This window comes from Pteropus medius, unplaced genomic scaffold (assembly GCF_902729225.1).
Source record: "Pteropus medius unplaced genomic scaffold, Ma_sr-lr_union100, whole genome shotgun sequence".
Classification (NCBI taxonomy): Eukaryota; Metazoa; Chordata; class Mammalia; order Chiroptera; family Pteropodidae; genus Pteropus; species Pteropus medius.
In genome coordinates, this window is record NW_024346062.1 from 3,135,820 (window position 1) to 3,161,180 (window position 25,361).

Below are 25,361 nucleotides of genomic sequence, written 5' to 3' on the forward strand. Positions count from 1 at the left end.
TTCTAATTAACAATGACAATCAAGAAATGGAAATTGCAATGATTTCCCCTGGGAAAACTATATACTATATGAAAGAAAAAACTGTAAGGATTGAGGATGTAAAAATGTACAGTCTGTGTCTTATTTCTCCTGGAGGATGCAGGGATTGAGAGGAAGGTATAGAGAAAGTCACGGAAGAAGCCAATCAAGACGTCAGAGTATTAAGGACTGTGGCAAACTTTCTACCAAGGGAGCAGTTCTGGACGCTTTGCTGCATCTTCCTAGAATGACAATGTGAAGAAGTGGTGTGGACAGATGTAGGGCTTCCTCATGTCCGAAACTGAACTCATTTATTTCATTGGCTGTCTTTTAAACTACAGGAAGAATGGTAATTGTGTGATCCTATGAACTGCAACAGAGTGCAGGTATCTTAGAGAATCGTAAAAATAGAAATGGAAGTTTCCTTTATTCCTAGAAGGAAATAGGTATTTGGGGGCACTTTCTGTGGCTCAGGGAGCAGAATTAATTAGTTAATCTTTGGCAAGAGAAAAACCTTAACTTCAGATTCCTAGCTGTGTAACCCTAATCATCAGCAACTGAGTCCAAACTGGAACATTTGTAAAGCGGCACTAAGATTCGCCTATTGACTATGTGGTGTATTACCAGATCAATGTCCTTCCATAGCCTTTGTTCCCATGGGTGACTTTGCTGGAAGACAGCTGGTTAAGATTATACATACCTTTGAAAGAATTTAACGTGTATTTTCAATTGTAGTGAGTTAGGCAGAATGCAAAGCAGAGTAATGAGAATTAATGTTTCATCTGCTATTTATTTTTACATTCCATATGTGTATATGTTTCATGTAAGGAAGAATTATTGATATTATTACTGTGAGGTGAAATGTGTAAAAATAACTCAGGAACAGGAAGTATATATCAAGACCAACACAAATGCATGAATGGAGATAGAAAGCATGAGAGAAAAAGGTTAAGTGGTCTTATTACAAAAGGATAAAGTTTAAATGATTCAAATCTCAATAAAAATTAATATACAGACATACTATCTTCCACTTGGTACATGAAAAAATTATTTGACATAAAAGTGTCCTTATTTTCTGATTTTCTTGAATATAATTTTTGCCTCAAAAATAAATTTTCAACTACTTCTGGTATTAAAAAAAAAAATTGAAGTAGCTATTTTTAATCTGGGTTCCAAAAGAGAAAAAGAAATAAATACTTATGATGAGTTGACTATTATACCTTGATAAAAATCCAATTTTTATTTTTTTGACCAAATAGGCTAGAAACAACAGGGCCTATGTTGCCATTCACATTCTAATATTACCCCTAAAATAAGGGCGAATAAAGTCAGGTTCATGATTCTTTGTGATAATAAGAAACAATACCTTCTTAGAAGGAAAACAAAAGAAATTCAAAATCAGTAACAATGGAGAAAAGAGTCAACAAAATGTTTGAAAATGCTAGAGTAAGCTTAATCACAGGACTGTCATTGTTCAAACAATTATCACAAATAATGAAAGTTAAATTTTTTTTTGGTAAATTTATATGTCTGTACAAAGTGTCGTCTTTGGGTTACCTTGGCTTGAATTAAAGATTTTTCATGAAAAATCCCAACAGCTCGAAAGCTTGAAGCTGTTCTTCAGTATGCAGTCCTAGGTTCCCACACATTGTGATTAATGGCAATTCATTTCATTAGAGTTTAAATCCACAACATAAATTTAATTCAGCTTCTTTTTTTCATCTCAACAGTTCTGCCCAGCATCCCTGTCACGCACAGGCAAAATCTTTATTTTCTGGAGGAATAAATCATTATGTATTTGAGAAAAGTAAGTCATCTGGGACCAGGAACCAGCAAATATACTGCCAAATTTTCATTTAGAGACCATAGCCTAAAAGAAAGAAGGATTCCTCTTACCTGAAATTAAACAATGCTTTTCAAAGTCTCTGGAGTTTGGAAATATAGTTGATGTTTATCAATGGTTATTCGTATCACAATTTTAACAGAAATGATCACCAACTTATCGTTTAGAGTCTACAATTGAAATCTTCACTCTTTTCTATTATGATTTTCGCATTTGTACATATGATTAAACACAGAAAAGCTCAAAGACTGGGAAAGTGCCACAGAGCAAGGTGCTTTCATAAGAAAAGTGTTTTTTTCTTTTTAAATTTTCTAACATTTACTCATTTTTTCCCCAAACAGTTAGTTACACAAGGTAGATTAAGCCTGCTGAAGTCAATAGCCAGATGAAATATAGTTACTATAAATGATTTCCCTCTAAATAAAAGTCCTATATCCTGGGAAGAGAGCAGAAAGGTGAAAACATATGCACAGGAGGGACTATTAGCAGTCAATTCTGCTGCTCATAAGCAAGATATCTGGAGAGAAAAGCAGCGCTTTCGAGCCCCATGGGTACAGTAAAAACTCTTTTCCCCTTGTGTTGAAAGTCTCAGTAATTTGAATGCATCTTCTTTGCAATGTCTAAGTGGAAATGTTTACAAGAAGGCAGAATGAAAATCAGGTACCATTTCACGTTACAATGTTATTAAAAATTTAGCTCTGGTATTTTTGATGAGAAGTGATGAATTCAAACAAATGTTTTTGTTATCATTTCTGGGCTTTATAACGTTAAAAAGAAAATATGTGCTTAAAAATATGACAGCCCCGGTCACTTTATTGCTATAGTCTAAGCAACTGGGGCTAATTAATGATTTTCTGCATCATCTAAGACAAATAAATCAAGAATTCCATCTAAAGTAGTTATTGCAGAAATATATTGTGTTAGGCCCCCAGTTAAGCTTTTGTTGATTCGAATGACTTTCCCTAAAAAAAAGGTACAAAAATACTTTTTTACTGAAGGTAACTGAGAAATTGTTTGATATGACATAAAGTTAATGACACACCTTTTTTTTTTTTTTTTTTGAGACAGTACACTTTGTGATTCACAGGATAACTTGCATCGGACGCAATTTAATGAAAGCTCTCAAATAAGCGATTTTATTCCTATCCATGATTGCAGACATTTACAAAACCATAACATCTGAGTTCACCTTAAAAAATAACTTATATAAAGCAGTGATATACACAGCACAAAATAGTTCAGGGAGGGGCAGGAGCAACTTTTAATAATTAAAATGTAAACGTGAAAAAAAGGATGGAATAAAAGTCCCTACTTATTTCTACTTAAGATGTCATGTGATAATATTTTACAATGTCCTGTGGGTCAATGTATGTATGTGTATATGTCCATACAACATACACATATACAATACATTCTCTTTCCCACACATATACATACACAGATAATTATTTGAAGTTCATTTTAGGGCAATTCTAATATGCCACTCCGTACAGTTGTTTGAATCGTGTTTGAACCCGCTTTCTTCACAAAATAGGGGAGAGAGCAGGAAATAAAAAGGTTGGTTTGGTGTGACTGAGATTCCTTTGTTTAACTGTACACTGTGATGAATAATTTTCTTCCGTAGTAGTTCTGTGAAGGGCTGACTCACTGTGGTTTTCATGAGGAGACTTGGTAATGGATCACACACTCATTGTCATGCTAGGGGAATACTAGAAAGAAAGAAGAATTCAAATTTTAACAATTGTTTTACAGACTACTAATGTTCTTCTTGGTAAACAATAGTAACTGAATTTTAATGTCTTATAATCCTTTATGTGCGAGCTTTTAGCTTCATACAACATGAAAATCTATAAAAAGAATAAGTTTATATAGAATTGACTTAGTCCTGAAATTTTCAGCACTTCCTCTGGAAAGCAACCAATCACATTCTCACTCTGGACTTAAGTGGTTGATAATTACCCAGTCCCTTAGCCTTCTCCTTCTGGCCAGATTCTTGTTTCATGGGCACTTTTGGGTAAATTCAATTACAATAATAAATAACAATTTGGGTAAATTCAGTCCATGGCTGAATCATAAGTAAGAGGGACAGCCTTGCTATTTACTAGTTATGTAAATTTAGGAGGTTACCTGATCTCCCTGTACTTCAGTTCCCTCACCTGTAAAAAGGATTTAATAATAGCATCTACCTTAAAGGGGAAGATTAAATATATAACTCTTAAAGCCATGTATTTATTTAATAAACAGAAAGTGCGTGGTAAATATTTGATTAACAGTGTAAGAGAAACAAAACAAAACAAAAAACAACTCCCAGCTGCCCTAAGAAGTTCTCATTAAAGCATTTAGAATACTTAAGAATCTGATTTATACTTTAGCATGTAAATCTCTCCCCCTAATCCAGTCTCAATCCACAATCATTCTGGGTGCGAGTAGGGGCATTACTGTTACATGTTACTTGCCATTTTGATGAGAGTGACAATTGGAAAGAGGTGAGGCTTTCAGAAATTTGGAAAAGTGGTCTCAAAAATGACTGAGAAAGGAACCAAGAGGAATTATTTTGATAATTATGCCAATCTACTCTCATATTCTTGAGAAACAGATGGTGATAGAAAAGTTCCAGGGCAGCACTGTCCAACAGAACTTTCTTCAATGATGGACATGTTTTACAGACTGTGCTGTCCAACACAGAAGCTACATGTGGCTTCTGAGCACATGATATGTGGCTAGTGTCACTGAGGAACTAAAATTTTAATGTTATTTGATTTATTTAAGTTTAAATATCCCCATGTTGCTAGTGGCCACCATTTTTGACAGCATAGCTCTAGATCATCTAGATCTAAATCATCTAGATCAAGTTCTTGTTTATATATTTAAGTTTAAATAGATCATCTTACATGTGGTGAGGGGCATCTACTCCCAAATAGTAATGGTCCCCAGAGGGAGAGGGTTTCCAGATTAAAATACAAATGTGGACCCTTAAAATACTATAAATGCTTTATTAGAAACCTATGAAGACCAGGGCAAAGGAGAATTACTTTCAACATGCTAACAATGATTGTGCCTCATGGAAAGAGGCAGATAAAAGGGGATTGGTCTCAGGCTGGATCAGTGATGACTCCAGAGAGGGAGCAGGAACTTTTTAAAAACAGAGCAGGCAGGACAGAAAGAAGTAAGTTCCACGTAAACTGAGGTACTACAGGAAACAGAAATGAGGTAAAAGGTGTGGTACTAAGGTGAGGTACTAAGATGTGGATTTATTAATATAGAAAAAACAAGATTCCCCATGGAAGAGCATAGGGCAACGACGGCCTAGCTAGCAGAAGTCTGGAAAGTCACTAGGAGTAAATCCAGGGCTCAAATAAAAAATCACATTGATTCTGAGTAACGGTGTTTGATAAGCCTAAAAAAGGGTTGCTGGACCTTAGGGGAGGATTGTTAATCCTTGAAACACAGGTCAAATCAAGAAAAATCTACTTGTTAATCATTTAACAGCCTCGCATTTCCTTTCAGTTATAAGAAAGTTAAATTACATATGTTACTGAATTGGAGTACACTGAGTAGGGTGATTAAAAAAAAAAAAAAAATAGGAGACTGCCAGAGAAGAGAAAGGGGATTTAGTATGACAGAAAAACCTCTCCTTCTTCACCCTTGATAGTGACAGCAAAACAAAGCAAAACAAAATTAAAAACTCAAAACAACCATGGACAAGGACAGATGAAATGGAGCCCACCCCAACCCCGTGCTGGAAGGGAGACATACACCCATTTCATCAGAAGATACCATCCAAATCTCCCATTACAAATAATGACAGCAATCTTCAATGAACTAGTCACAGCTTTTGATGATTCAGAATTATGCTGTGGTATTTGACTTTTGGGGTTACGAATAAACAACAGAAAAATAAATGGATACTGAGGTTTTATTTAAAGTAGAAAAATTTAGAGAATAAGGCAAAGTGGGCACAGAAAAATTAATTTATGCTTTCTATAGCTACTGTTATTTACAATAAGAATCGGTGATCCAGCTAGTGCTGTCCAATAGAACTTTCTGTGGTGATGGATACATTCTATTCTGTGCTGTCCAATGCAATAGGCATTAGCCACACATGGCTACTGAACTTTTACAGTGTAGCTAGGACAATTTAGGAACTGAAAATTTAGCTGTATTTAATTACAATTAATTTAAATTTAAATAGCACAGCTAGATCATCAATCATGATTTCAAGACAAAGATTTTATTGAGTATATTGTGCCAATATCTAAAAACAGTAAAATATACTAAAGGGTTTCAGAAAGAACATCAAAGGAAATGTCTGAAAAAGACTTTATGAGTAAGTCAGAATTAATTCTAGAGACCATCTCATTTAATGCAGATCCTGAATAATCGGAATTTTAAAATTTCTTGAATCCTTTTTTCATAAGGATTATTCCAGTTCATTTGCATGTCATATATGCCATGTAACATTAGGGAACACAGTTAAAAATACATGATAGACTTCATTCTAATATATATTGTTAAAAATATGGGTATATGTAAACAAATATATATGTACATTCTCTGCTATCCAGCACATTTCTTGCTACTATCTCTTTTTGCTGGCGATTGTTAAAATTTTTAATCTGTGATATTTCAAATGTCTTAAACAAATCTTACAGAAAAATAAAAATTTGTAACAGATTCATTGGGAAATTAAGAGAGCTAGGCTTGTCCAGGGAGGAAACTAAGTGGAAAAATGAGGTACAACAAGAGAAAATAAGAGCTAGATTCAGTCAAAAAAGAGGAGAGCAGCAGCTCCAAGCAATACAACTCAGAAATATTAGCAAGCATCTAATAAAATTTAATTTTTGAATAGTACAAGTAACTGTAAAATGATGTTTGAAATGTATTTGGTACAGTAAAATAGATTGCATTGATGTGTGTCTACATAAGTGATGTGCTATCTACACTGCTAAGATTGTAAACTACTTATCTGCTGCTGTCTTCATTGAAACCGCTTGCTTCAACTAAGTAAAGTTAAGGGACATCACAAAATTTCTAGAAAAACTCACAGAATGAGCAAGTAAAAAAGGAATTTCACTACTGATCACTACTCTTAAGTAAAAGAGAAGTGGCTTACAGTTTTCCAGAAGGAAGAGTAGGTGTTAAATAGGCTATCAGATTTAGAGACGTAAAATAGTCATTTGTACTGTCCTGAGACCTCACTGCAATGTTTCTAGTGTACTGCTGCATCAATATGCGATGACATATTGTAATGCTTGTGCCAGGATGCTGCAATATCAGGCTGCCCTGTTTTGAAACTATTCTGTGAGACTGCTTCTCCTCAAACAGATGATAAAATAGCTCTTATAAAGCTGTTGATAGCATTAGTGTTTAGTTTAGGAAAAAAAAAAAAAAACCTAAAGGTATAATCTTAAACATGTACTAGCTTACTTTATCTTTTTATGTAAAATATATTTTTGAAACAACATGCCTTGGTATGAACTAGAGAATTTGTGATTTTCCCTTTATTATGCCCAGTTCATGTACCATGGAATCCATCAAACATATCCATTAAATCTTTGAACGAGTGCATAAGTTCCTGTTTATACATTTCAAGAATACTTCAGATCTCACTACATATCTACTTCTAAGCATCTATGTAAAATTTTATTTTCTTAAAGAGAGCTAAGTAAAGAATAGTGCAGCTACCTTGAACTAAGCTAAAGCGAAATAAATTTTGTGTGTATGTGACTATTTAAAAAGAATTTGGACGTATGTGATTTCTTTACAATAGCAGAAATGACAAAGGACAGTAAGGATAATAGGAGATGATCTACCACCTTGTTTATAATTCCTATTTGATACCATGATTTCAATATCACGTTTGCTCAGCTGGTTATAGTTCAATTCCATAGAGAAAATATTTTGCTAAATTAATTCAAGAAATAAGACTAATTGATTTACTTGAGAAACATGAAGTATCATTTTTTGATATGTCTTTTTATATTCTGTATTTTCAAAACCAAACATTTTACAGAGTTTACACTAGGGGAGCATCTTTCTTTATTGAAATAAAGGTCTTGTTTATGGTCCTCCCCTTCCCCAAAGAGGCTGATTAGTGAAACATTTTTTGATTCACATTTTTATGTGTAAAGCATGTTGACATTGCAAGGTTTCTGACTTTGGGTTGGGCATTTTTGTTTCTATATTAATTAAATGAAGCAGCAGGGGTGAAGTGACTAGGATAGTGCCTACACAATAAGCACTCAAAAGATGTTTGCTCCCTTCCCCGGCCTCATTTTGTGGTTTAATTTCAAGATAATAACTGACAAATCCTCAAAAGGCAGACTGCTCAATAATATGTGCTTTTCCGAGTTATGTGCATTAAGAAATACTAGAATTTTCCATGTTTATTCATTGGAAAATGTTTTCTTTTGGAATTCATTAAATAGGTCTGCACAGCAGTCTGATAGTTTACCTTCTTCTTAGCCTCAAAGGTAGTGAGGTTGGGCCTGAAGTCAGGGACGGGAGAAGCCCTCCTTCAGTGGTTCTTTTCTATGCACAAATCCACAAAAGGATCTGCTGTTTGACGTGTGCATACTCCAGCTGAGGTTAAAGGGTGAGGCTGGTATTTATTCTGCACAAAGAAGTTTTTAAAGTCCTGTTATATGCGATTCTCTGATCCCCATGAAGAGCTTACTGATGCCAGCTCTGAAATGGCACTCTTCTACCGACTGTTAAACAAGGCAGCAGTTGGCAATGACAAATTTGGGCAGGAAGGAGAGTAGAGAGTTCCTCTGAAGTTAAAGTCATGTGGAACCTTTTTAAAATGTCTTCTTCTCCAAGCCAAAATTAATAATTTCCTGTGCTTTTAAAACACCTGGTTTATAACTATTGTAATACTTATTAATCTGAAATACAGTTTAGTTAGTTGTGTAAACTTGTTCTCCCCATCTGACTGCACTCTTTGAGGTTAGGGATATGTTATATTTATCTCCTTATACTCTGTCCTTATCCTAGTGCTTTGCATAAAGCAGGCTCAATAAATGTTGACTTGAACTAAATTAATTATCACATACCTCACCAAATCATACCATTTTATTGCTGAAAGAATTAGCAGAAAAGGGAATAAGTGTATCTAATTAGATAAAGTGAACATTTACTAATTAATTAAAAGTAACTAATTTGTCCAGTCTTGCAGGAAACTAGTGAAAGAACCAGTATCTAAAAAATAATTTTCATAATCGTAAGCATTTTGACAGACTATATAGTTTCTCATGTTTTTCCTATTTCCATATCACTGATGGGCTAATCTTTTGATTTTTTTTGCATGATTTTTTATGTATACTTTTTTTTTGGTCCTCACTAATCATATATATCCTGTAAATAAAACAGACACACTAAAGATCAGTATAATTTTATTTCTAGTTTTAACAGAAGAAAACTCCAAATTCAGGGGAAGTCTCATCCCATGCAGGAGTGTGAGGCCACTACCGAGAAGTAAAAGAATCCACAGAACACTCAGTCTTGGGTTCCATTTTGGAAAGTAGCTATTTTGTGCAAAAGGAGATGTGTTAGTAGCCACTACTTCAAATTCTGATGGTATCATGTCTCTGGTAGGGGTTGAGTTAGGGCAAAATGAGGGTAGTTTTCTCTTCTGAGTCTGTTCGTAGCTTGGTATATCCTCCATAATCAATTTTAATGATGACAATGAATGTGTAGAAATCAGTTTAGTATGAAATCAGTTTGGGTTTTGAAACCCTTTATGCTGTATTCCAATGAGTGTTTCTTAGCAGAGAATGTACATCAATATCACTGACAAAGCTTTTCCACATTCAAGTTTGCCAGGCTCCACTCCTGGAAATGCTGATTCACTCGGTCTAGGGAGGGTTCTGGGAAATTCTATTTAAAAAAATTCTATAGAAATATGAGCTTAAAAATCATTCATTGTCTTATATAATAACTCCTTGAGAAAAGATACCACATTGTCTTTTGGGTCTCTCCAGTGCCTAGCATATTGCTTTGGTCCATGGTTAAGTGCTCAGTAATTGTTAAATGAATGAATGAATTTTATTGCTTTTTTTTTTTCTTTCCGTCTATTTCTCTGGAGATACGGAATAATACCATCTTTGCTTAACACTATAATCAGACTCAAAAATGACTCGGGTATCCAGTTCAGGTTAAATGTAAATAGCAAGTTAACAGAGTAGGCAGTGAGATCTAGAGGAAGTAAAGACACCTTATAGATAATTTTCAAAGCCTTAAGTATAGCACTGAAAAAAGACCTGGTTTCACAGTGATCCAAGATGTTTTAGTAACGTGAAAACTTATAAAAACTACCAAATATGCAATACGTTTCTAGTGTGTTCTTTAAAGTGGATGTTCTCTATAAGAAAATTAGTGTTATAGTTTTTGTTTTTGTAACTATGTATAGAGGATTACAAAGAAAAAGTTTATTTTTCATTTTTTTCAAAGAAATTCCACTTAATTTCTAACTTTTAAAAGATCTATCGACTGAACTCTAAACAGTTGTAATAATGTCTTTATGCATTTATTCCAGTAGAAAAGCTTCAGAAGTGAACTCGATATAATAATGTGGTCAAGGGAATACTTACACTCTCACTCTGAAAAGGATTTAAGAAATTTCCCCCCATTTCGCCATCATCCCTTGGAGTGCCCGGTTGATTACTGAGGCTCATATTATTGGGAGAATTCTGTAAACAAGATTTAGAAAACAAGGCATTGTTGAAGATTTTAATTTCCCTCTTGCATTGTACTGTTTCAAAAATGGAATCCATAGCAGTATCTCTAAGGACAAAGCAGACTTATGAGTCTAATCTTAAGACAGCTATCGTGTATTCTAGTTTATTCTTTGAACCTTGACAAGTACTAATGCTTTCCCAAATGAAAATGAAAAAACAAACAGAAAACCCCAAATAACCCACCACAACTTTTTTTTCTTGGTCTCAGAATCAATATTTATTCAATTTCCCACCCTCAGCTTGTAGAGTTCCTAGAACACCGGAGAGTTTAAAAAACATTCCCAGCAGGGGCATGATGAAGAGAGCCTACCCGCTGATCAGGCATGATGGAACAACAACTTCCTCTGGTCATTGTACTAATCAAACTTCAAAAGGTCACCATTTTCATAAACATTTCCCTTTATTTCTACATGCAGTTTACATAGTAACAGTACTTTAACCATTATTTTTTCATGAACCATAAGGAAAAAAGGGAGATAGTGAATGACTATAGTTAAGAATAAGAGAAATAGCACAGGGCTTGAGAATTCAACATGCATTTTTAGAGGAAAAGAAGGCTCAAAGGTAAACCTGCTTTAGAACCTTTTTCCATCATTAGCTCAAAAGTAGGTTTACTTTGAAACTTTCCTTTGAGATAAAAGGACTGATAATAGCAATCTAAGAAAACATAAGTTAACTATATATTGCTTCATATTCTATTTAAATTTGCTAGTCTCATTATTACTGTGCAATATTAGCCCTGTGAGATTGTCTGATTGTCCACATCTATAGGATATACCGACATAATGGCATTGACATATAAAGCATGTTCACATAGTACTGCAACTGTGACTGAAGGACTCTTTTGAGGTCCAATTTATTCACTTGTAAAAATAAACTTTGGAGTTAAAAGTTTGTTTGTTATTTCAAGTGGAAGAAAGATTTTAGATTTTTTTTCCCTGAGCCATTGTCACTGTATACTGTTTCTGAATAAGTTTTTAGCTTTTTAAAAGAAAATTGCTCTGAGGATTGGACTTAACTAAAACCAAGTTACACCATAAAAATTAAAATTTCATAAATAAGAATGTACTTTTTTAGAATATGGTTCAATTGTAAAGCAGAGACAGGTAGATGAGCTGGAGGAAATATAATCTGTATGTTGTCCCACTATGTGCCCCACAGGGAGGATCTGAGAACAAGGATCCTCTGAAGTCCATAGGGGTTCAATTTGCCAATGAACCCTACAGGCTGGGGAACCGTAGTTTAATAGCATAAAAAAGACTTTTTTTTTTTGGATAATTTTTTCTCTGAAAATGTTAGTTTCTCAAGTATATAGAATGTACTTTGAAGTGAACATGGATAACTTGATTTCCTGAAAAAAAAAAGTAAGTAAAATTTAGCTAAGTGCAACTAAGCTATAGCTCATTCACCATTAAGTTATTAATTAATCAACTATGTTTTAAAAATAGGAACAATAATGCTGACTTAGCTAAAAAATAAAAGTAAATTCATACAAATATTATAAGATTTACCCCAAATTGGTGAAAGCAGATTTCTGTCATTTCATATATAATGGAGAAATTGATAATTTTGGAATAAAAAACAATCTAATACATATACATAAGGGAATTTGAAGATGCACTTGGAAGTTCATACGTCCACGTACTCAAAAAAACGTATGAAATGAGCGCTCTCCATTCTAGCGTAACATCCACCCCCAGCAGTCTCTACGGTGCCCTGAGAGGAGTGGCATGTCTCTGATTAAGCTGGGGTGTTCTTGGACTCTGCTGCACTTTTGCCATGTATCATTTCTTGATTTACAATTTTGAAAGTCTGACTAACTTCAAATCTGATTCCTGACTCAAAGTGTTCATTTAAAAATTTCAAATTTGAAGGTAACATTGCATTACTAATTTAAATATTTGGAAAGAAGTATTTACAAGAATATATAGAAGAAATATTTACAAAATACTTCCAGTGTTAGCATTTTTGTTTTGCATGCATTCTTTTCATAGCATGGTGGCTCAGCATCATATTCTTTTTTTTGGAGGTGGGAGGTGGCATATAAGAACAGTGAAAGGAAGATTGAAAGAACACATTCAACACACAAAATTGAACACATTCAACACACAAAATTAATATCAGATTTCTATAACCTATTTCTATTCACATTTGAAAACCTTGAAATGACAGGATAGTTTTTTAAATATCTGGAGCAATCTCTGCAAAACATTGTGAAAAACAACAATGGTTTCTCGATGGGCAGACTTACAGAGCTTGTGCTGCCCATGATCACTGAGTGACATGATGAAGATGTAAGGTAAAGTTACACTAACATCGGCATCTGAGGAACAACTAAGACAGTGGTTCCAAACACCAGCCCAAAGCCGGTTATGAGAGTGGGTGGTCATGAACCGTGTGTATATTGCATTTAAATGTAGGTATGTTTGTGTTCAGTGTCTCCAGGAGATTTCATCATCAAGGCAAAGATAAAATACACAAAAAGGGCTTAAGTTGGTCAAAAAGGCACTCCAATTGCTTGAGAACATGATTAGGGAGTAGGGAGCTCAAAAGAATACAAGATTACTTTTAGCTACATTATGCATTTCGGTTGCATTTTTTACTTCAGTTAATGTATACTTTATTCCCTACTTATACTGTAAGAATGTAAGAATTTAGCTTGGAAAAGTATAGTTTGATTATACTGATCCCATTTTCAAGGAATTTTATTACATTCTCATTCACCTTTTCTTCAAACTGCAATGTTTCCCTTACGTAAGCTAGACTATCACCTACGAATACGCACCCACATGTGCACGCATACACACACACATGCACACATGTACACAACTTCTTTTGGCTAACACATTTAATTCTCTTAAGTGTTCTATTCTCTGATTTAATTTTGCCAGTATTCTTTCATATCATCCCTTAATTAGTAAGTTATTGTCTCTTCTTCTATCCATCCCCCCAAATTTTTCCAAACCTTTTCAAACTGCTATTAAAAAAGTGAACACTTGAAGAAATTTTGCCTCTGCCTATAACTGGAAAAAAAAATCATACTGACATTATACTAAGCTCTTCGGAAGAAAATTTTGAGTTGATTTTTCACAGGCTGCCAATAACAAGTTTTATAGAGTGTTGTTTTGACACTGTCATCACCTAAAAGAACAAACTGCCACTCCTGGTTCTCCCAGAGGCAGTAAAGGAGCTAGAACTCAGGCCCACAATCGAGATGGTGGTGGAGATCTGTAGTCAGATCAGCTCCCCTGTGAATGATGTGGAATCTTTAACTGGAACTAAAGTTCATGAGGTTAGAAAGCTTCAGGGTGAAAAAACTCCTTTGATAATGTATTAAGCATGGCATGATCAGAACTTGCTTTCTCTGATATGGTTCTTTTCAAACTCAAAAATATAAATGTTAAGTACCTTAATGTGAACTGCAGAATTTACTTAAGTGAGCTCCTTCTAAGAAAACAAACCATATGCTACTCTCTACCTCAAGCTCCTAAAACAACTCCGAGGCAAAACATTTATGTTCCACTGATTAAATGGGTGACTTATTAGTTGTAAAAGGGATGACAAAAACTTCACATTTCATTAAAAAAAAGGCTTCTAAAGTAAAGGTCAATTCTGCATATGAGAATTACTAGGTTATACTCAACTGAGCAAGGAATAATTTTAAAACTCTTCATTTGGAGCTTTGAGCTCACTTTGTCACTGAAATAGTGCTATCTAAATGTAGTTGACGGTGTGAGTTCCTTGCCTTCCCCAAAGATTTAGTATAATGCAGAGGAAGTTCTTTAATATCTGTGCAGCACTTCATAGCTCTTTGCATATATTCACACTTGATTCTCGACAATTTTATGAACTAGGTAGTGAATGAACTACAAGCTCCAGTAATATGTTGCCTTGGCTTGTAAGTAGTAGTACCAGGCTTTCTGATTCTCAATTTGGTACTCTATCTTTCATATAAAATGCATAAGATAAGAATGTATTTACAATAAAAAAATTAAAAAAAGAATTGAAGTTGTACTAATATACAACATTTAAAAATGGAGTAAGAAATGTAAAAATATGTAATACTGATGCTTGACAAAGTACAGGTTTAATTGGTGAACTGGGGAGATGTAGCTAGAGACTGAGGAGGGATTTTGAACAAAATTTCTGAGCAGTAGTGGTCAAGATTATCTTTTGATTCACAAACAAGGATAACTAGAAAAAGAATAGGATGGAAAGGAATAAACCCAAGAAACAAGATAAAAAGGACAGAATTTCTTTAGATAGCTGGGCATGTGTTGGAAAAGTAAGAAGGTGGGGAAATGGGATTAGTGACAATGTGCATAGCTTGGAGTAAAAGACTGAAATAATTTTGCTGTGATTAGAAAGAGGGAGAGAGAAAAATAATCAGGGGAGGGAAAAGACAACACCCATGATGCTGCTGATTAGAGAAAAAATGACTATACTGTAGTGGAGATGCAACAGACACTAGTGGGCACCATCACCCAGGCAGCCTGCTTAGAGGCCAAAGCCAACGAACCTGAGGTGGGGGCAGTGCAGACACAAGCTGTTTAGGAGCTCATCTGAAGGCTGATGCAACTAGTTATTTCTAGTACATTGTTGAGTGGCATGTTTATTACTTGAGGATAATTCTTATGTTAATTGAAATGTATTTGAACTTCTCTTTGTAAAAGTTTTTCCTTACTGTATTTGTTTGGTCTCCTTAGTTACACTGAGTTTCTTGAGGGCAGAGACCATATCTTGTTTAACTTTGGATTTTCAGAGCCCAGAACCATGCTTTGGTACATTAATGTTTACTGAATGATGGAACTCCTGCCTAAGCATAAACCACTTGAGGGCAAAGATTATGTTTGTATTTTAAGAAGTCTTTTGTATCTTCCCATAGTGTAGGAGGCAACACCCAGTACACAAAGGTACACAATAGGTGGTCAATTAATGCTTAAAAAGAATAAGCAACATATCATTAAGCAAGAGAATGTTATCAGCAGTAGGCACAGTATAGTGGAAAAACTTGTCTCTGGGAATAGAAATGGAAAAATAAACATAGAAGGAATAGCAATAGACCTGACATGAAAGCAGATTAGAAGATGGTATTTAATTTGTCCTTATGACACTATTTAAAAATTTTAAAGTGCTTTAAAATTTTAAAGTGCTCTCCCATATAGAATTGTGTTTACATCTATCTAATGTACCAGATTATGGGCTGTTAGTGGAAATTTTAGGATGATGGCCTCAGTCAATGTGGATGATCCATCTTTGTGTAATGAAAAATCATCTTTAGATACTAGACTGTGCTACTCAAATATAACATTCAAACTTTTACTGGGGACTACAAAGCACGATTCAGCTAATATCAATTGTCAGAAACTTAAGATAGCTGATACAATCACAGTCATCTGCCTTGCAAAGGCGCTTCCTAGAGAAAAGGCTCTAATGGCATTATACAGTGGATCTGATTTTGAAACCAGGCTTTTTGAAGGTGTAGCTAATACTATTTCTAACAGAGGTAAGCTAGTGTCTTATAAATTTATTTAATTTATATAATTTATAAAATTATAAATTTTAAAAAAAGAAAAAGACTTTCCTGACTGCTCCTAGACATAGATATCCAAAGTACATGTAAAACTTGTGAGGCTAGGCAGCCAGATGATGTAGATTTAATGTCAGAATGCCAATTATACTCCCTCTTTATTTTTTAGCTTGAAGTCTTAATTTAAAAGGTTTTGTATCTCAATCTTGTTTTCTTTGGATCAGGAATTTTACATTACTATACATGAATATAAAATAGAAGGAGAATTAAAAATGAAGTAATCCTTTAATGAATTTCTGTATTTAGTGTTATAAAGCAGATTTCTAAGAGAGTCATTCTAGTGGTAATTAATAATTAGTTCTTATCAGCCATTCTAAATATATTTTTGACCCACAGAGAACTATTTTACATTGATCATGATCTAAAAAGTATTTCGATACACTTTCAAAAAATAAAAGCCTTCTTGGCGAAGGATTAATTTTAGATGCTCAAACTATTGAAACTTCAGAAACATGCTATTGGAAGGCTTACTTTCCTACTTATATTAATATAATTTTCTTCTAATTATTTTCTTACTCTATTTTGGGGAACTAAAGATTGAGGATGTCAGCATTGCCTAATGAAGGTTTGAAAGACAAATGAGATCTATAAATGCAATACCATTATAACATATAACAATCACTTTTTAAAATTTACCTCTTCTTATGTTGCTCTAAACTTCTTTACTTCTTTAAAAGATTATCTAAATTATGTGAGTTTGCTTTACAAATATGTAACATCATAACATGATTAAATTGGTTATCACATAGGTATCAATCAATTGTGTACAGTACATCCTGTAAATGAATGTTAGCATGTTTAGGAAAATTTTTAAAAGATGCATTTTACCCTTTCCCACAAATTATATACATTAATATTTTAAATTTCCAGTTAATTATATCTGGCCTTCTGCCTTCAAATTCTTATTCAAGAGCAAAATTCATAAGGTCACTCTAATAATCTTACTGAGCGTTTTGTGTATCATAAAATATAGACCCAAAAACATAGAAAATACAAAGTACTTACCTTGGAAATACTGTCCATATCTCCTGAGCCTGAAACAAAATGTGAAAAGAAAGCCTATATTAGGTAATGACTTCATTTATAAATTATTTCTTTAATATCAATGCAGTATACTGTATGTATTTTCCAGTGTACATCTCCTGAATTTATTTACATTTATTTTTTATTAAATTTATTGGGGTGACATTGGTTAATTAAATTACATAGGTATCAAGTATACAATTCAATATACTTCATTTGTATATTACATCCTGAATTCTTTAATCTTAAAAGATTCCCTTTCTTTTACACTGTATGGTAAATAAGTATTATATGATGGCGAATGCAGTGAAGAGTTGTACCTCTAGTTTCCAATCATCCACATTTTTTTGTAATAGCAAAATAAAGAAAACCACTGTTATCAAAAATTCCTGAGAATAAAATATTAGAGATATGTATCCTACTCAATTCAAAATTTTAAAGCGTATGTATATGTGTGTAACTAGAGAGCAAGAAAGAGATCTCTCTATATATTTTCTGAAATGATGCTTTTAAATGTGATAAATATAAAAAGGACATTTGCAACAATACCTGACAATATTCCGAACTACATCTTTGCCCCAATATTAGCTTTATTTTGAATTATTTTAACAATTAATTTTCCTAGTATGAAAATATTATAATGTTTTAACGGTACGACATTCAGTCAAAAATAAAGTTTGGGCTTATTAACATAATTAATTTTAAACAAGCAGGCATAAAATTCTTAAATACTGAATGTATATGTGTAATTATGAACATTATAGAAAAAAATAAGCCACATGCTAAGCGTCTTCTGCAAATTCTATTCTAGGGCATAATATAATGAGAATCCTCTATAACCAAATGTCATCTTTTTATGAATAATTTTACAAAGTAAAAAATTGCAAAGTATATTATTCTGCAATAATTGAAAAATAAAATTCTAGGATGATGCTGTCCAGTAGAACCTTCTGTGATGATAGAAGTAGTTCTCTGTGTTGTCCATCATGGCAGCCATTAGCTACATGTGGTTCTGTGCATTTGATATGCAGCACTGCAACTGAGGAACTGAACTTTAAACTGCAAATTAAGACCTTACAATTTAGGCAAAATAACTATAGATCCTTAAAAGGACAAAGTCTATCAATGTGTTGTCAATAGTTTCTTGATATGGAGGTTACATAGCTTTTCAGAGTCTCAGAGGGTAGCATTTCCTGACCTTTGGTGGGGTTGTGAAATCTGTGCATAACCTGTTACTCATGGGCATAGTTCTTCCTACCTAAATAAAAGGTGGTCCCTTTTCGAAAGAAAAAAAAATTATCACAAACCTCAACCCCATTTTCAACTCTTAAATTAGTTTTGGATAAGGTTACTTAAACATATATAAACATAAAATAAATGTCTTGTTTTTTTGTTTTTCGGGGTCGGGGGTGGTGCGTTTGGCCTGACCTAGTCAGTTTTGTCTGTTTCTCACTATTGTGAAACCTTTTATTTACCTTGTAGATACCTGGCTTCATTTGGCAAGAAGGTATCATTTATGAAGTATGTTTTCAACCATTAGTCACACTACTTGAAATCAGCTTTATCATAAACACAGACAATGTGGTCAGTGTTCTCTCTCAAATGAATCATTCGGATTGCCCAGAATGTAATACCAATTTTATTTTAAAATAGACACTAATATTAAAATACAGAAAAAAATTAAATTCTTGCAGAGAACTAAAGTTCCTCTGAGGCTCTGCCTATAGCCCTTCGGAGACAAAGAAACTGTTTGGGAGGATACTGTAGTCCTCCAGGCAAGGCACGTGTATACAAAGCAGCAATGTCTCCTTTTATCATAAAACACCAGATTTTGATAGGTTAAGGTAATACCTGTGAATATGAGCTAGGTTAGAATAAATCTCATGTTTCTGATTTTCAAATGATCTCCAGTCATCATAACCAATACACTGTAGATTAAACTATCGATGGGAGGTAAAAGTTGAAGCATTTCAAAATCAGTTCCTATATACGGAAGAACTTCGCAAACCATAATATCCTCTATGGAGAATTAGGTTTTGTTTTGAATTTATTTCTAAACATCGAATTTAATATCCTTACCTAAAGAGCCATTCATGTGATGTGACTCCATTCCTCCTAATCCACCCATGGGTCCATCTGACCCAGGGCCCATGGGAAACTATTTAAAAAATGAAGAAAAGGACTATGATCACAATGAAAACAATTGTTTATATCACTGTTACAATATCTGTCTTTAACATTATAAGGCCATTCCATAACTTATTTTCATTTTCAAGTTATGAAGATTATTTTCCTGGATTTTGTTCAGCCTAATAGATTCCCTAAATGGACTGCCCTACCTCCCTATCCCATACTCTACATGTTTTGGATCTTCAGGCTAATCTTCATTCATAACCAAATTTTCCTTCTTCAGATGCCTTCAACTAGAAAGCACATACATTCCAGGGCAAATGAGAAGATAAGCATTTTCTTTTATGTTACTGACAAGTTGTTATATAATAAACAAGAGATGATTCTTAAGAAGCTGCTAAAGGTGCTGGCTTATTAATAAGAATGATTAAACACTATTATGCCAACATTAACATTTTTTTAGCAACGATCTATCATTGTTCAAATAGATATAACTAATTTCATTTTACAAGTTAAATACATTTAGTTCCTTGAGAATAGATGAACACAGCTAACTCTTTTGGCAGTCTCGACTGTGTCAGTTCAATGATAATCAGTCATTCTATAGCAGTTATACTTAAATTTTTTAAAATTAGTGGTCTTATTTTATTTTCAAGTGGAGTCTTACATTAGAAGCCTGGTACAAAATAGCTGTGAACAGATGTGCTATGGAAGAGCTGGTGAAGAGATCATGGCCTCTCACTCTGTCTTTTGCTCATCTCCTTGGAACACTTCCAAGGAAACCCAGACCCCAGTTTGAAGACAAGTTATCCATAATTATCTTATGCTTACAGTTAAGACAGCTATGGAAAACACTTGCTCTTACAATTTCCCAAGCCCAAAGTATTATTTCCATGTAGTATGGTATGGAATATTGAATGAGGTATGTGTATGTGTACATGTATTTATGTGTATAGACAGGGTGGTGGTGGTTACTAATCACATAGGCTTTTTGGGGAAAAAACAGTTGCCCTCAGCAGACAACCTGTACACCAACCAACTCAGTGTGGAATTAAGGTGGCTTTCCATCAACTATGATCATACAAACCACAGGCTTATACAACATCTTCCCAGAATAATACCAGTTCTGCTGCCTAAAATTTTATTGTCTAAAAGCACGTGGATTGATTTACAGTAAATAACTTGGAATGTGTATGACTTAAATGATAGGTTAGAGAAATAAACTGTGAACTTACTGCTGTTATTCAGCTTTTGCCAAAAGTATAGTTTAGATCTGGGATGAGAAACTGGTGCCTGTGGAGGCAATAGCCTGTGAACTTTTTTAGTTTGGTCCTTTTATCTGACCGCCCACGGTGTTTTTAAAAGACCCTAAGACTATAGGTATATATGCTTGAAGTGCATAAAATTCCAGTTCTAGCCCTCAGCAGGCATTTGCTTTTATTACCTCTGGTTGAGATGAGAGACTTTTGAAAAAGTGACATGTTCACCTACTTTTCTTGGCTCTCTTATCTTTGTATCGAGTTAGAGAACCAGAGTGGAACATACTTGTATGATGTCAGCTCAGCTGCCCACAGAAATATCTTCAGTTCCATAATCACTTGGTTTTCTCCCTTGCTCCCTCCCTTTCAAATATCAAGTTTTAAGATATGAAATTGCAGTATGAAGAGCTTTTCTATTTTTTTGCTGAATTTCTAAAATAAACATGGTTCATTATCATATTCAATGTTCTTTAAGATTTATGTGAAAACACTGTTTAGACATCGATAGAAAATTGTTTCTTTTTCTCGAAAAGCAATTTATTTGCTTATCTAAAGAGAATAGTAAAAACTGAAGGCAGTGCTCTTAACAGAAATAATATGCAAGCCACAAATGTGAACTTTTATACATAAATTTAGATTTACTAGCAGCCATGTTTAAAAAGAAAAAAGAAAAAGGTGAAATTAATTTTAATAATATATTTTATTTATCCAACAAATTGTTATCATTTCGATGTCAGTATAAAAATTTTAATGAGATATTTTACATTATCTTTTTCATACTAAATTCTCAAAATCCACTGTGTATTTTATACTTATAGCACGTCTCAATTTGGACAAGCTATATATTTCAAGTACCATACCATATTGGACAGATTTAGTTTCTCTTTGTTGTCTTTACTGCTTGGAAACTTAATTATAATAATTATTTCATTCTCGGTTTTCAGTGTACTCATGATTTTTACGTCTTCTGGTTTTTCTTTAATTTGAACTAACCTGTATTTAGATATAGCTATGTATTAACCATACTCTGTGACAAATATTTGTTGTTAACACATAGGTCTTAAGTCATAGACAAATAAAATATTTTTCTGTAAGCTTTTGTGGAAAAATCATAGCCATATGCTTTATTTAAACACCCAAATTATTTCTGTAGAACTGCCTCAGTTCTATATTTAAACTCCAGATTTCAAAAATCTAAATAAAAATAAGTATATCCAACTTCCTAATTTATTTTCAAGTTTATCAGGATAAAAAAAATAAACAACCACAATGAAGAAATTAGTGATGGTAAAATGAGGTGAACACAAATGATTATATATTACCTGTCATTTTCAAATACTATTAGTTTTAAGCATTTGAGATAAAATAAGACTACACATCAACATTTTATAATTGATAAGGTTCAGTTTTACATTTAAATTATATTGAAATGAAATCTTTTGTTATATTTGTTATGTATTATGTTTTTTTAACCAAGAATTTGAGGGTTTTTTTTTATATCTAATAAGCTCCTGGATTATAAAATATAAAGCTTCAACAGTCTGAAATGCACTTAGAGTCTGAGTCTTCAAAAATATATTCCAAAAAAATTTTTTAAAGTCATATTTACATTAGGTCTGTTAGGTCCAGGAGGTACTGCATTCATTAAAGTATACATGTTGTCTCCAGAGTTGGTTGAATCTGAAACAAAATATTACTTAATTAACATATTTTTTATTATTTTATATTAGTTTTCAGGTGTACAGTACAATGGTTAGACATTTATATAATTTATGAAGTGATACCCCTGATTACTCTAGCTCCCATCTGGTACTACACACAACCATTACAATATCGATTATATATCCTATGCTCTACTCTAAATCCCAGTGACTAATTAACATCTTTTTTTATAATCTACACCCAAGTCATCACAAAGCAATAATTAAAGAGGATCTGGACACACACAGACACATACATAGCTGCTGCACTTGAAAGTCACTACCGATGTTCAGAAATGAATAAATACCTGTAAGTCATTCTCTCACCCAGAATCATCATTCTGAGTGTGAAACAGAAATATTTACCGAATATGTGAGGTGCAATCACTTGTATGATTCAGGTCAAAAGAAATTACCTTAGAAATCTAATAGGTTAAAGTTTTTCTTTTTTAAAAATCATGGATATTTTTTGACTTCTCTAAGCAATTCGTATGCATACATATTAAAAAATCTCTCAAAAATTCAGATTCAGTAGGTTTTCAGTTTTTATTGTTTTCTTAGACATGTCAACACCAATTTAAAAATACTTTATTTACCTAATAATTAGTAAAAACTGGTGAGACATCCTAGCATATTCCAACAGAAAGAGAATAAAACTATGAAATCAGAATGAAAAATTCTAATTGAATTCAGCTTCCTCAGCTTCCTACAGTACAACTTTTGATCATTTTTTTACTCATTATATTCTTGATTCATTATAGCAAAAGTAACTGTAGTGTATATTGATATAAATATATGTAACATTTTATAGTATTTTAAAAAATTTACATTTCATGTCTATTAGTTAACTCTAATTAAGTCTCTAAATATATGGGTTTTTAAAATGTATAACCTAAACAGCTAAATAGTTTATATTTAGGAAACATTAATTATCAAACTTTTTTCTATTTTTCCACAATTATACAGTTGTCTTAAATAAGCAGGCCTCTCTTAAGTAGTCCTCTCTATTTTGAAAAGGACGTGTTTCAAATTTTTTGTACTGATTCCAGGCAGAAGATAAAAATCAATGGTTTTCTCATGGTAAAAACCAGAATGGGAAATGGGCAATGACATTTCCTCTGATTTTGTGATTACTTATCAGACATTAATAAGTTTATCATTTTAGTGTGCACCACTTACATGCTAGGTTAGATATTATCGGTTGTTGTAAACAATAATTAATAAATCTAAATATTATTGTTCACTTCTAGATTAATACATCGCGCTGTTGGAAAAGTTGAAATGCCCACCTCAAGTTGATCTATGGTGTTAACTATTTTTACATCCTTATGTATGCTATAGTCCTATCCACTCAGGGTACTTGTTCTTTCCTGCATATGATCAAACTTTTCCATCGCCACATTTTTGCTCTTTCTTCCTCAAGCATCTTCTACCCAATCCCCACCTATTGAAATTCTACTCACTATTCAAATATATTGAAAATGCTATAAAGCTTTTTTTCCTGATACTTCCAAGTGCTTGAATTCTGCTTTGCATTATAGTTAGTATTTTATTTGTTTTATTCTTCCCTCCTGCTTCCAACTAGGTCATAAGTTCATTGAGAGAAGGAAAGGGACCATGTCTAACTCATGTTATGTGCTACAGGCAATAAATATCTGCTAATTTAACTAACAGAATAAATTCTATACCATAAAAACTTATCTTTCAGAAAATCTTTGTTTTTAAATATAGAAAAGCTTCAAATGGTTTTTCACCTTTATTAGGTGAAATAAATTTTACTTCCTAATTTTACTTACTAATTTTAGTAATTAGTTTGAAAGGAAAATGGGCTGTATATTCTAAATATGCAGAAAGAAAAAGAAATTTATTGTTTTTAAGACCAATCGAGAATATAATTTCATTTGAAAAAAAAAAACACATTAAGAGGAATAAAGCTGGTATTTTCTAGGAAATGTCTGACTTTTTATATGCAGAAAAACTTTACAATTAAGTCGACCTTCTGGCACCTATTTTTTGCGGGTGTGGATGTTGGCTTCATATTAGAAGAATGACTGTGATAAAGGACAAGTGCATAGAAGAGTATGCAAAAAGGACAGAAAGATACACTGGTGGCAATTTCTAGCTTGAAAGGAATGAGTGATCAGATTACTTATCACCTATAAAGTTTAGTGTTTCTCCAAAAAATTTCTTTTAGTCTTGTAGTGAAGTGTTATTAATCGCATGCTACCTTCATAAATAAACTTCGCCATATAGAAATGGCAAATGTGGGCAATATATTCAATTCCATAATTCTGTTTTCAAAGAACTCAGTTTCACTTCAATAAAGATGCTCTGAGGACAGAGATCTATGAAATATTTATGATATATTTCAAAGAGTTAGTGGAGCAAAGTAAAATTTTGCATTAATTATCAAATTTATGCCTTTTCGAAATTAAAGATTCAAAACTTAAAAATTATTATTTATTGGTATAATTAATGATATTTAATTTCAAGCTTCCATATATCTTAGATTTCAATCAGTTAAGAACATATGAATTTAACAGAACGACATAATTAAGAACTTTTTCTAATTATAAAATTGTCCCATCTAGTTCATTATCCAGAAGTTATCACTGATAAAGTCTTAGCCTAGTTGTTTGTTTTCTACTTTCTAGATTTCTGTCATATATATTTTAAAATAAAATTGTAATCATATTGTATTGAATCATGAACAATTTATTCTCCATGTCATTAAAAATTCTTTGATAATAATTTTAATGTCCACATTATACTGCACAAAAATTAATTTATTAATTTCACTAACTTAGATGTGGTAGGAAGGGTGAGTACTATCTCACTATTGACTATAACGAGCATCCTTTTACACAAATCTTGGATTGTATCTTTAATTATTTGCAGTGGTAGAATTATAGAGGCAAGGAGTATAAACTTTTTCATGGCTCTTGATACATGTTGCCAGGGCACTTTCTAGAGGGGCTGTGCCAGTGTAAACTGCCACAGTTAGAGTCCTCAAGACACGACACATTTAATAGTCTGTATTAAAGTCTCAAAAAGAAAGGA

The 25,361-nt window shown here is 33.0% G+C and overlaps 1 protein-coding gene across 6 annotated transcripts in view; it reads right to left on the reverse strand.

Moving 5' to 3' along the window:
- Positions 1–2,904: 2,904 nt before the first annotated feature.
- Positions 2,905–25,361, reverse strand: part of SSBP2 (single stranded DNA binding protein 2) — a 245,763-nt gene continuing 223,306 nt past the window's right edge. For 4 of the 6 annotated variants that reach the window (XM_039874974.1, XM_039874972.1, XM_039874971.1 and 1 more), the window contains 5 exons: positions 22,211–22,281; positions 19,292–19,370; positions 17,195–17,223; positions 10,453–10,551; positions 2,905–3,570 (listed from right to left, as the gene is read on the reverse strand). In XM_039874974.1, the coding sequence (XP_039730908.1) occupies positions 3,541–3,570; positions 10,453–10,551; positions 17,195–17,223; positions 19,292–19,370; positions 22,211–22,281 (308 nt within the window). In that variant the 3' untranslated portion in view covers positions 2,905–3,540. The remainder of the gene's footprint in view (positions 3,571–10,452; positions 10,552–17,194; positions 17,224–19,291; positions 19,371–22,210; positions 22,282–25,361) is intronic. The other 2 variants (XM_039874973.1, XM_039874975.1) reach the window with 2 other exon arrangements.